Source organism: Lethenteron reissneri, chromosome 12 (assembly GCF_015708825.2).
Source record: "Lethenteron reissneri isolate LAM-NWPU_2019-01 chromosome 12, ASM1570882v1, whole genome shotgun sequence".
NCBI classification, from domain to species: Eukaryota; Metazoa; Chordata; class Hyperoartia; order Petromyzontiformes; family Petromyzontidae; genus Lethenteron; species Lethenteron reissneri.
In genome coordinates, this window is record NC_083790.1 from 11,715,739 (window position 1) to 11,728,629 (window position 12,891).

The 12,891-nt window shown below is 44.5% G+C and overlaps 1 protein-coding gene across 1 annotated transcript in view; it reads right to left on the bottom strand.

The window, feature by feature from the left end:
• Window positions 1-242: 242 nt before the first annotated feature.
• Window positions 243-12,891, bottom strand: part of LOC133341908 (calcium-activated potassium channel subunit alpha-1-like) — a 160,039-nt gene continuing 147,390 nt past the window's right edge. The window contains 2 exon segments of the mRNA XM_061550729.1: window positions 243-3,120; window positions 6,061-6,166. Of these exon segments, the coding sequence (XP_061406713.1) occupies window positions 6,064-6,166 (103 nt within the window). The 3' untranslated portion in view covers window positions 243-3,120; window positions 6,061-6,063.

The following is a 12,891-nucleotide window of genomic DNA, read 5'->3' on the forward strand; positions in this document are numbered from 1 at the left end:
GGCAAGTGCGGTCAGCCAGTAGTACCTATGAAGGCCGGCACGGCACACGAGGGGGTGGGTGGCCAGCACCACCCCCGGCCGCCTTTGTCTTCCCAGTGGCGATGTTTACACACCGGCCCAAGGTACTCAATTTGAGGCGGCCACCACTACTACCACTCCCCACCAGCAGGTATCTGTAGAGCAGACGCTGGTCCAGGTGGGATCACACGTTCTGCTTAGCCACTTGACACACAGGGACTTAATGACAATTTTAAAGTACTGTATTGTTTATATCTATAAGCAGAGCATTTGTATGTACTTTGTCCAAGCAACTCTCCCTAGACTGCTCTACAGATTTTCTGAGGTGCCATCGGAAAACTGACGGTGTAGCTGTGTTTTTTTGCGAATGAGCTTGAATTAAGGATCATTTGTGAAAAAAGTCACCTTTGATTCAATAAACACATACCCATTATCAGTGCCTACCTTTATTACGGACCAATTCAGACCGTATTGGTCACCCCGTGCCCCTTATAGAACTCAACGTTCATCCTACAAAGTCCCATTACAAGGAAGAAACACAAATAGACCAAAAAAAATGTGTTGCCCGCATTGAAACGCCTGTACGCCGTATGGACCTGGAATCTCAATTTCCCTGTACAAGAACACGGCTACACCGTGTGGGTTGACAGCCTTGTGAAATAACGACGATGAATTTCGGCTAGTTTTTTGGCTTCTCGGCCCCGCCTGCTGCTAATCCGCTGCAACTATTTACAATCGCTGGGCCCAGAGGCGCGAGCTTGGAGTGCGACTTCCAACCGCGGAGGTTTTTATTATTATTATTGTTACACGCTTTTATTTAACTCACTCTGTCTGTTGTCGTATCCTCAAATCTTTTAACTAAAATTTAACCCACTTCCCAATGTCGTATCGACTGCAAACTTGGTATACGTATGGCATACTGGTGACAATACTATATTCTATCATTAAACATAAATATATATTTTAATCAATATTTTTTATATGTTATGTTTCGGCTTGGGTCTAATTGTCCACGCTCAACTGACGTTGGCTGTAAATCAGCACGGTCCCTTACGTTGTGGCAAGCTTCGGGGCCACTTCATGGAGTCGTGGAGTTCTGCCATTACTAGTACATTTCATAAAAGCGTGTTTTTAAAAAAGTTTTTTAAAGGACTTATTTTTGGTTCTGGACGCGCGCCCCTCTGGCCGCGAAAGCCACGCGGGGGGGGCGAGGTTCGTCGATGTCGCCGTCTCACACGGCCCTTCCGAATCGCCAACACCCCGGGTCACGCCCTCGCAACCCTCCCTCGGCTCACTCGCGCCCGTCTCGCCAGCCTCCCTCCAAAGATATCTGATCGTGCTGGAATTTCGCGGAGCTGTTTCATTTGCCCCTTTATTTTTTTTTATTATAATTCACACCAAAAGAAGGATGTTAGTCGCGCGCTTTCAGGTGCGCTTCTGCGGCCGTCTGGAACGCTCTTCCTTCCGATATAAGGAAGCCACTGGAGCTATATGCACTTTTAAATCGAGATTTTTTTTCTTAGAACTGATTTTTGCGTTTAGTTTGTCCTTCCCCTGCAACTCCGATTAGCACGGTTGGCTACGTACGGTGCAAAAGAAGTTCAACATACATATATAACACATTATTAAAAATGTTTACACCCATTATAACAAGATCATTGTTGTTTTATCGCGCAATTATAATGTATCAAATGTAATTAAACTCATTAAATCACTGGGGGCGGGGGGGGTAAGAACTAATCTCGGCACACTTCCCACGAGTAGACCATGTCCGTGAATAGAGGCGGGAGCAATAATCCCGCAGCGTAATGCACACCGGGTAAGGGGACATGAGCGGGCGTTAATACTAGTTTCGCGAGGCGCTGAACCCAACGTAATGTCCCGGTCATTTCCCCACGAGCGTCCTGCAATGGAGCGGCATCCGCGCTGCGTGGATCGTCGCCGAGTCAGCGGTGTCGTCCCGTGTTTTCCTTTCCGTCGGTCGTAATATGCAATACGTTACATCGGTGTCATCGCATGCAACCGCGGCTGTTTGTGATCAGCTCCACCACTTTCCACTGCACAGCAGTCAAATGGCATAGTCTATATATATATATCTTGATACACAGTCTGGGTATCGGGATATGCACAACCTATATGGGTTTTTTTACCAATCCTGATCGTATACAATATATATGGCATATATATAAAACCCAAATACTTCCCTCTGTCCATCCATCACCTTGCATGCAAAGCAAATTTCCGGCAACACACGCCACTTGGAACGCTTTTTACGAAAAAAAAAATCATGATTACGTTCGGAAATACGCCTTGTTGTTATCGTGTCACTTGTGCGTCCGTTGCCCTGGCACGAGCAACATCTCAGACGTGGAGTTTGCGCTGCGGTGGATGGAGATGGTGCGGCGAGGGTCTAGGGGCTGGTGAATTCTGGCTGGGCAAATGGAGAATCGAGGATCGACGCAGCTCTCATCTCCGCTGGCAGCACGCTGAGCCCAGCCGTGGAAATTCATTATCGCTGCTGCGGGAAACGTTCTCCCCACACAAAACCTGTGCCGCTACTACCACTACTACGACAGTGCTTGAAAACAAACTGGTACCTATTTTATCCACCGAGGAGGGAAGATCGTGCGAGTCGACCAGTGACCAAAATGTGACGTTCATACATTTCGGTTGTCACTCGAGGCCCTTGCGACTGAACGTGGCTTGACTCGCTGTAGGAAGATGTGTGTCTACTTGTATACGAACATTGTCGTGTTCCTGTGGGTATATAACAAATGTTGCTGGAGGAGCGTTACACACAATCTGCCATTATTCCCACTCATAAGCTGTGGGAACAATTAACAGTTGTCATTCTATAAGATCAAATGCTGTTTAACCGCATTGCACGCACGCGCACGCACACACCGGATAAATTAAACATTTAAATACGGTAGTTCACATTCTCAATAAATTAACATAAGGCTGCAAAGTGCATCAGTCACGGCACAAGCTTAATCAAGTATCAAATAAAGTATCTTAGAGGCCTGTCTCGTGTGTGTAAGTCTTTTTCATGTTTCTCATCGCTGATATCCCCACTTGCTTCTGTGGTCGACCTCTTCTTTTCTGGAGCACAGTGACACAAAGGAACAGGAACGGAAATGTTACAATATTGAAAACATCATTATGACACTGCTAGAAATGTCAATGTGCTGCAGAGCTAGTGAGCTAAATGAAGATGTCATCATGGCTAAAGCCGAAGATGCCACTACACCTCGCCAAAGCATTCTACAGCTCTGCCCAGATTCCATAGCTGCCGCACAGCAGACACTACGCAAACTCAAACATCTGTCCTGTCAGTATCCCACCATATGCTCTTGGGTCTTTCCCTTGGTCGTTGGACGGGTTTCTAACTACGACCATTAATCTTCTTGGTTCTTTCGGTAAAGTCACGTAGAAGGGAAATAATAAAATAATAAAAATAAAACATAATATTACGGTTTCTTTATAAATAAAAATAAAGCATAATGTTTTATTTTTATTATTTTATTATTTCCCTTCTACGTGACTTTACCGAAAGAACCAAGATGAATCCCTGCAGTCACGAAAGCTTTAAATCGAAATTTTACGACCATTCACTTCGTCTGCGGAAATATCATCGTAAGATGCCAGTGTCCAGCCTCGGTGCCTAAGACCAGCAGCAGCAGCTGCATGACTTGAGCCAACTTCCTAGCCAACAAACCTGCATCATTTGCGTACTTCAAAGTCGCACGTGTTAATCTGACCTACATTGATTCCAGTGGCTTCGACTGTGCTAACCCCATTCGTGGTATAAGAGAAGACGTAGTCAAGCATAATATGAAACAACGTGGGAGAGACAACATACAATCTTGAAACACACCTGTTCTAATATCAACCATTCTGATGTCTGAGAAGGTGTGTACCGGATTAATTGTCACAAGTGCAATTAATCAGATATACACCTTCTGTTGATAGCTTCGGTAATACATCTTTAGTACCAAATATTAGTTTCTGTATTTTATGCACCGTGCCAAATCTGACTCGGATGTTTTGGTTTTCAAAAAACCTGGCTAGTTTATCAGTTACTCCCACAATGTATGGTATTTTAATAGTTGTAATTACTTGATCAGTTTCAACTCTTGTGTTATTAGATTTGATTTTGGCATTCAGTACCCTGTTGATCTGTGCATCATTGTAACCGTTCAATTGCAGCGCTGCTTTAACATGTTTAATTTCACTTCTCAGACTATCACCATCTGATACTTTCATAGCCCGATGTATGAGCATCTTGATGAGAGAGGATTTCTGTCAGGAACAAAACAGGAGGATTTCTCCACTAAATCTGGCTGTTGCCTGATGAAGCTAGTTGTAATTACTGGCGAAACGTCAGACTCAGATTGTAAAAATTGTGGATTTGCTCTCCAACACACCGGTGTGCTGTACTAGTAGTGAATTGGCATGTTCTGTTTACGTGACAAACCTTACTAATTAGCTGTGTTGGGTGGTGGCGGTTTGAACGACAGATTTATATTTACGCGATCTCACCAAAAAAAACCTATATTATGGATCATATTGGTCGCGAAAGCTTACTATGTGTTTGCTTACAGTCTACAATAGAAATTTAAAACTCCTCCCCATGCTCCCAACTCTCCTCTATCATCTGTCCTACTGTAAAGATCCATCACTGCAGTCCCTTCCTGATATAAATTCACACTGGTGTCCCCTTGAGTGTTTGTCTAATTCTTCATCTTATTTAGCAATGTTCTGCTAAATGCCTTCTCTGTAATTCTCAGAAAACTATTTTCGTTCTCTATCTCCCTCCTTATGCAGCGTTGCCATGACTGTTTTCCTCTCGTCCTGTGGCAGCTGTCTTCCATCATGCTGTGACTCCCTTCTTTCTGTGTTTCAGCAATACTACCACATATTCTCAATGCCTTCACTGATTTTATCTGCTTCACTGATAGTAAGTATCCCACCTACATGGAGACTAAAACAATATGCTGTATCGTAAAGTTATCCTGAATGTCACGAAGCGCAATGGGCATCCCCCATAATACTTTGCAAGCTACACAGGGAGTCGACAAATAATCTCTTTTAGCACCAGTTTACGAGATTGTCATGCTGTGCATGTATGAACACAATTTTATACGTTGGCTTTCACGACCAATATTATAATTCATAGCCACATTCTCTTGGCTTAGATCGCGTTGGCATAATATCCAAAGCTAAACTATAACCCTCGCACCATCCAACAGAGCCGATATATAAATCAAGTTGTCACGTGGGTCAATATACCAAAAATATTGCTTTTCAGAAAACCGAAATGTTTAAAAGCAAGCAAAATGATGCCAATTATGTACATACGTGTGCTGTGGAAACCACAGAAACAAAGTTTTGCTTAAATTGAAACTGCTCATGTATTTTAGTCTGGAAAGGCGAAATCAGCACACCCGTGGGCAATGGAATTGAGTAATGGTTGTAGGCACACAAACAAAACTATTTAAAGACATCTACATACGATCACAGTGTACTATTGCTATTAACAAGGTTACTTAAACAATGCATGTTAATTAGAAGTAAACATGAAATGAATCCGGTAAAAGTATGACGTAACATGACTTATATTCTTGGTTCTTTCGGTAAAGTCACGTAGAAGGGAAAATAATCATAATACTAATAAAAACAATATAATTCTCGCGATGTTTCAATTACAACACAAGCAATCATCATCATCAGGTGTGAAAACCACAGCAAGAATTTTCTTGAAAACCACAGCAATAATTTTCTTGCTGTGGTTTTCACACCTGATGATGATTGCTTGTGTTGCAATCGAAACGTCGTGAGAATTGTATTGTTTTATTTTTATTATTACATATATATTTTATTATTATTTCCCTTCTCCGTGACTTTGCCGAAACAACCAAGAATATGAATGCCTGCAGTCACGAAAGCTTTAAATCGTAACATTACTTCTAAAACAAGCTGTCCAACATGAGTGGTGTCCGATTGAATGCCCGTGGCGAGTGTCGTCGCCACTGCACTGACCCGTTAGAGTGGGGAGTGGCCTCCGCGGATTCCGAACGGCACGAGGCAGAACACCAGGTCGCTGGGTAGCAGCTCAAACTCGTAGGGCGGGTTTGAGATCACGTACCTGGGGAGGACACGCGGGGTTAGGGTTAAGCCAGGGGTTGAGGTCACGCACCTGGGAAGAACACGTGGGGTTAGGGTTAAGCCAGGGGTTGAGGTCACGCACCTGGGAAGAACACGTGGGGTTAGGGTTAAGCCAGGGGTTGAGGTCACGCACCTGGGAAGAACACGTGGGGTTAGGGTTAAGCCAGGGGTTGAGGTCACGCACCTGGGAAGAACACGTGGGGTTAGGGTTAAGCCAGGGGTTGAGGTCACGCACCTGGGAAGAACACGTGAAGTTAGGGTTAAGCCAGGGGTTGAGGTCACGCACCTGGGAAACACACGCGGGGTTAGGGTTAAGCCAGGGGTTGAGGTCACGTACCTGGGGAGGACAAGCGGGGTTAGGGTTAAGCCAGGGGTTGAGGTCACGTACCTGGGAAGGACACGTGGGGTTAGGGTTAAGCCAGGGGTTGAGGTCACGTACCTGGGGAGGACAAGCGGGGTTAGGGTTAAGCTAGGGTTTGAGGTCACGTACCTGGGAAAAACACGCGGGGTTAGGGTTAAGCCAGGGGTTGAGGTCACGTACCTGGGAAGAACACGTGGGGTTAGGGTTAAGCCAGGGTTTGAGGTCACGTACCTGGGGAGATCACGCGGGGTTAGGGTTAAGCCAGGGTTTGAGGTCACGTACCTGGGAAAAACACGTGGGGTTAGGGTTAAGCCAGGGGTTAAGGTCACGTACCTGGGAAGGACATGTGGGGTTAGGGTTAAGCCAGGGTTTGAGGTTAAGTACCTGGGGAGACCACGCGGGGTTAGGGTTAAGCCAGGGTTTGAGGTCACGTACCTGGGAAGAACACGTGGGGTTAGGGTTAAGCCAGGGGTTGAGGTCACGTACCTGGGGAGGACAAGCGGGGTTAGGGTTAAGCCAGGGGTTGAGGTCACGTACCTGGGAAGGACACGTGGGGTTAGGGTTAAGCCAGGGGTTGAGGTCACGTACCTGGGGAGGACAAGCGGGGTTAGGGTTAAGCTAGGGTTTGAGGTCACGTACCTGGGAAAAACACGTGGGGTTAGGGTTAAGCCAGGGGTTGAGGTCACGTACCTGGGAAGGACACGTGGGGTTAGGGTTAAGCCAGGGTTTGAGGTTAAGTACCTGGGGAGACCACGTGGGGTTAGGGTTAAGCCAGGGTTTGAGGTCACGTACCTGGGAAGAACACGTGGGGTTAGGGTTAAACGGCGGCCAGGGAACGTCTAACAGGCGAACACGCAACTGGGATGTGATTACCATGCAATCTGCAATAATAAAGTTGTTAAGAGGAGTGCAGTAGTGGCAGAGTGGTTAGCACACTTCGCTATTGTATACCTCAATATGGCAAATGGCAGTGGCTTTAAGGTAACTCTAAAAGTTTGCAGAGCTATATACAAGAGGAAGCTGACAGGCCTGGATGTCAATATGCTTAATTATCCTATGGCACTGACAGTTCGACTGCTGCAGCTGCTTCTCCATTTCTTCAGGGGGATTTGTTGTTTAAAGTGAAAGTTCTTAGAAAAAGTACGGCCAATGTTTAAACATTACTGATAACAGTCCCTTCTACAGTTATCACAACGAGTGTTGCATTCCAACACTCTCTTAAGTCAGTTAAAAAGAGGAAATGTGATTGAAATTAATTCAGTGGGGTGCACAAGAGGAGTCTAATGACAGACAGCCGTGTAGTTGGCAGTCATCCACAACCACAAAATCTGGGACGAAGACCAAAATCTGATCATTACTGGATGTCGCGATATTTATTTCTTGTAATAGCTTTTTATCGCCCACGTAAAGTAATTTTGCATTGCACTGCTCAGTCCGTGCTGCTGCCCTCTCGACAGTTGGATGGCAATTTTTATGCAATTCTTAAGGTCTGAATGAGAGGGTGTTTGCCTGCACCTTCAGCTCTAAACACGTGTGCAGGGCATGTCGGGGGAAAAATAAAGTAGGCAAGAGCCCTCATGCGGGTTACATGACGGCGCACATTTGTGAAAGAATATTTAAATGTTCATTTTCAAAACCACTGAACTACATTGAAACAAAAAGTCAGCCGAAAAAAATTGTTGCGAGCTCCTCACCCGCTTTGTTCGTCGTAAGCCAGCAGTGGAAGTTACAGGCATGGATGGCGAACATCAGTCTCTGTATAAGACGGTCACTGCTGACGTCCCCCGAGTGGTATTCCAGCCTTTCCCTTGCAGAGATAATTTATGGAGCCCATCAAGGTGAGGAGAGATGAGTTGGCCCATGACTGATACATGAAATTAACAGCTCACGACTGCAAGCACTGCTGCTCCACTCGCCGAGTTGCAATAAAACTGATCAGTCGCAGCCTGGAAGCAGTCTGAGGTATCGACAGGCATCAGGGAATATATGTCCCTTGTCGCAAATTCATCGATGTAGTCTGCAGCCTTTAGGCTGCTCGATAATATAATTTTGTCTCGTACAGAATTCAATTAAAACCAGCGTCACAATCAGTTGAAAGGGAGGCATGAAGTGGGTTGCAACCCCTCTGTCGGATGGTAAAATATCATCTCATTTTAATAATGTTTGTGCTTTCCATGACAGCTTTTGTTAAGCCAGGCACGTCTGTAATTAGCGGCAGGACAGAGCATACTATCTCTTATGTTATTGTATATGTATGTATATCGTATTGAATCTATCAATGAATCAACCAGGGCTTAGTATGATCCTCAATTTGCACTGCATGAGATATGTTCTTTCTGTGAAATACACAGAACCAGTTTCTACACCGCAACGAACCATATAAAGCATATAAATCCATATGCTTTATTTCACACTGGATTGGACACGCTGTGATGATTGACGGAGTTAAAGGTTAGAGCGCTTGAGGAATCTATTAGCTTATTATTCATGCGCGAACTCGGTAGCTTATTGCATATCTTCATCACCAAGTATCTCCAGCGAGATTCACACTTAATTTATTGAATGCAAATACATCCTGTGCGTGTGCTTTGGTGAAGGAGGTGTGAATTCCCATTGCAATTCACTTCTCAATTTGTGCAAGGGGGGGGAGGGTTACTTGAGAGCTCCAATTTGTTTTCATCCTTGAGGAACAATGGGGCCCTTTTAAACAGACGTTATTGGTATTTTCCATTAAGACACAAATACTCGCCCTCGAGGCATGACTGTATGAGATGTGGGCAACGCTCGGTGCATCAGGAGGGAACCGGGCGTGACCCAGAGGGCGCTCACGCGTGCGTTTAAATGATACACTGCGAGTACAATCGTCAATCAACGGGCTCTCCCACTCTCGATCCAACAGCAGCATGCTGATGACATTCAAGGTGCGTGCTTGTATGTGGTACAGCACCGTGCTAACGACCCTGCAAGGCACCACAGCGCGAGCGACGTCCGGTGCGCGAGTCCCTCGGGTCGGGCCTCGTTGCCTGCCTCTGCTTTGTTGTTCACGGTCACGTGACTGATACAGCCGATGAGAGGCACAATCATTGAATAAATAACCAGGTTCTCATGAGTTGCTAATTTTATATTCCTAGCCCAATCGAATGACTTTAAATATGGTGATATATTCAGAGTTACCTTTATATATGATTTCCCGCACCTCCGATTAGCACGGTTGGCTACGTATGGTGCGAAAGAAGTTCAACATAAATAAATAGGTATTCTGTTAAAACATACAACTCCATGGTATTGTGATACACGGTGCTTTACTTTGGGCTTATGCTGGTTGCATCAGTTGGAATGTTGACCAAAGAGCCGGGTGTGGAATTAATACACGTTTGAAATCCAGACGCTTGCGAAGGTTAGTGAGTGGATGGAACCCACATGGATACCTTACCTGTCGAGGATTCCATACAGAAAGTAGGTTTCCATCTGCATTGAGTTTGATGGTTCACCATATGTATGCATGGAATTTCTACACACACTTTGGTTTTGTCGCACGTGAAATCATAAATAAAATAGAAGTATCTGCAGTGGATGTCCACATTTGGCTGCCACTGCATCATCATCATCCCTTCCCAGCAACGTGCCCCCTACCCAAGTTCACCGATCTTTCTGAAGTGTCAATAAGATGCATCTCGTCACAAGTGGAACAGTCGCAATGTGCACCAAAAGCTTCAAATTAAACAAAACCCATTAAGCACTACCCAAATCAAGCTTATGTCATTTAAAGGCCGAGGTATACATGAAGATTTTTTTAACCGGGATTTTAATAGTGGATGGGATTCGATGTCAAACATGATGTGGGAGTGCATTCCACAGCGAGGGAGCTGAAAACGAGAATGCTCGCCCAGCGATAATCGTGCGTTTGATTTAAGGTGCAGTGAGTGAGCAGCTTTAGGTTGGAAGAGGAGAAGTGCCGTACAAAAATGAGGGGGGAAAGATAGACAGGGGTGAGTGCATGCGAAACTTTGAAAAACAATAAGTGGCTCCAGATTGGAGGGGAAGCCAATGAAGGGAATATAACGCGGGGGAGAGTGTGGTTACGTTTACAGGCACGGCACGAGTAATCACCCTGCCAGCAGCATGTTGAACGTGTTGAAATCCGCTGAGCGAGAGACTGGGGAAGACCGTACATAAGTGACTGACGGTAGCCAAGTCTGGAGGTTACAAGGGCGTGAATGTTTCAGCAGCAGTTTGAGCAACGGAGCTTTGAATGCGGAGGTTCTTGCGGAGGAGATCAAAGAGAGATATTTTGCAAAGAAGGAAAATATAGTGGGAAATGGACAGCTCGTTATGTTTTATAATTTTAAATGCATTATTTATCATATTTATATACGTATTTTAAAAATTACAGACCGAGTAGCCTCTTCTCACGCTGAAAGAATTGTTCACGAAAATCATTGAGTTTATGGTTCAGCAATGGTACCTCCACCATTGACCGCACACATGGCCTACTTCAAGATTCTGAAATGAATTTAAAATCACATTATGCCTATAGCCTTCATATTTACGAGGGACAATACACACGGTGAAAATTGATGCAGCTATCCAAGCTCTCACCAACCGAGGCCTAAAACTAAAATATTCCGACGCAAAAAAAAAAAATCCATTTACACAAAATGGGGACAGCTGCAATCACTGCCCTACGGGATTCATATCAATCATGAGTTCACTTGACACTTATGGGTTATTTCATTTCGTATTTTTTTTGTTTGTGTACAACCCCTCGCCTTCCCTTCCCCTTAAAACATTCCAAGCTGCCGCCCGTAGTCCCGACGTTAGTAGGGTAATGGAGCCCATCTTTCTCCCTTTTCCCCTAAGCTCCGTGAGCAAACGCGCTTCGGGATTTTGTCCACGGAATTCCTGTGCCCCCTTCCCTTTGTATTGCTCGTGCTTTGTACGGGCTCTTGTCAAAGTAAAAAAATAAATCAATTGGGACAGCTGCACTGAGATTACGTGAAGCAGCAAAACTCATACTTATTGGGGGGAGTCAGAAAACTACGCGACACGCTGACATTATTCACAGGAACATTAAAAATATGTTCCCTCCCCCCCCCAAAATTGGGTTTGGAGAAATAAAGGCATGCGTATAATACGGCGGAACAACATTTCAATCTTCAGAATCTAGTGATGGTGCAGCCTTCATAAGCTCACCACGAGGCATTATACGAAGAAGCAAATTGAGGATGGCTGTAAAGCTGAGCTCAAGTAAATAGGTTCAAAACTACAGTCGTGCGCCACTTCAGAGCAAACGAGTCCACCTTTATATTCTTGGTTCTTTCGGTAAAGTCACGAAGAAGGGAAATAATAAAATAATAAAATTAAACAATTAAATTCGCACGACGTTTCGATTGCGACACAAGAAATCATCATCAGGTTTGACAACCACAGCAATGATGATGATTGCTTGTGTTGCAATCGAAACGTTTTGCGAATTGCATAGTTTTATTTTTATTATTTTATTATTTCCCTTTTACGTGACTTTACCGAAAGAACCAAAAATATGAATTCCTGCAGTCACGAAAGCTTTAAATCGAAATTTGAGTCCACCTTTCAACTTCAAAATGCTCCTAAAAACGACACTTGACGCTGATAGAAGTGAGGTTTACCTGGCTATTATATAACAGTTATGTGTTAGGTGTTGTTGTGAATGCACACTACGCCAATAATATCATGCACCTAAAAAGCATTGTGATGCCGACGGCCCCCGCAAGAGCACCAGATGGAATTGCTCTGAAAGAAACTTCCCACGACTTGACCTTGCTATTCTACAGAGGCAAGCGACCGTAATCGACGGCTGCATGAAAAGGGAAATGCCAATAACATCCTTTTGTTTATAGAAAGGCCCTGTCGCTCAAATGTGATGAGGCTGAGAATAATGATTGAACCTCCTTGCTTTTGAAGATGTCTCCCATTAAAACATCTTTGTTGGTTGTTAGATTTACAGTGTAAACAACAAACACAAGCTCGTGAATGGGCCACGAAAAGGAATGACATAGATTCACAGGCATGAATTAAGACGAAAAAAAACAGTTGTGTAAACAAAGTGCAGTGTTACGATTCGAGTTCACAATTAAAATGTGACACGATGTGACATTTATACACTGCGGAGCCCGCAGCTTCCAAAACCATTTTTTAAGTGAAGCCAAAATAAAACCTCACGAAATGTACGATGGTAATTAGCATTTAGATGAGTTTGGCCCCAAGCCAGCCGGAGCATGTAGTAGCAAATGCAAAAAAATAATCAGACTGGTGCAGTGTACGTGTTCTGTGTGTTAGTGCGTGTGTTTGTGTGTGTGTGCTTA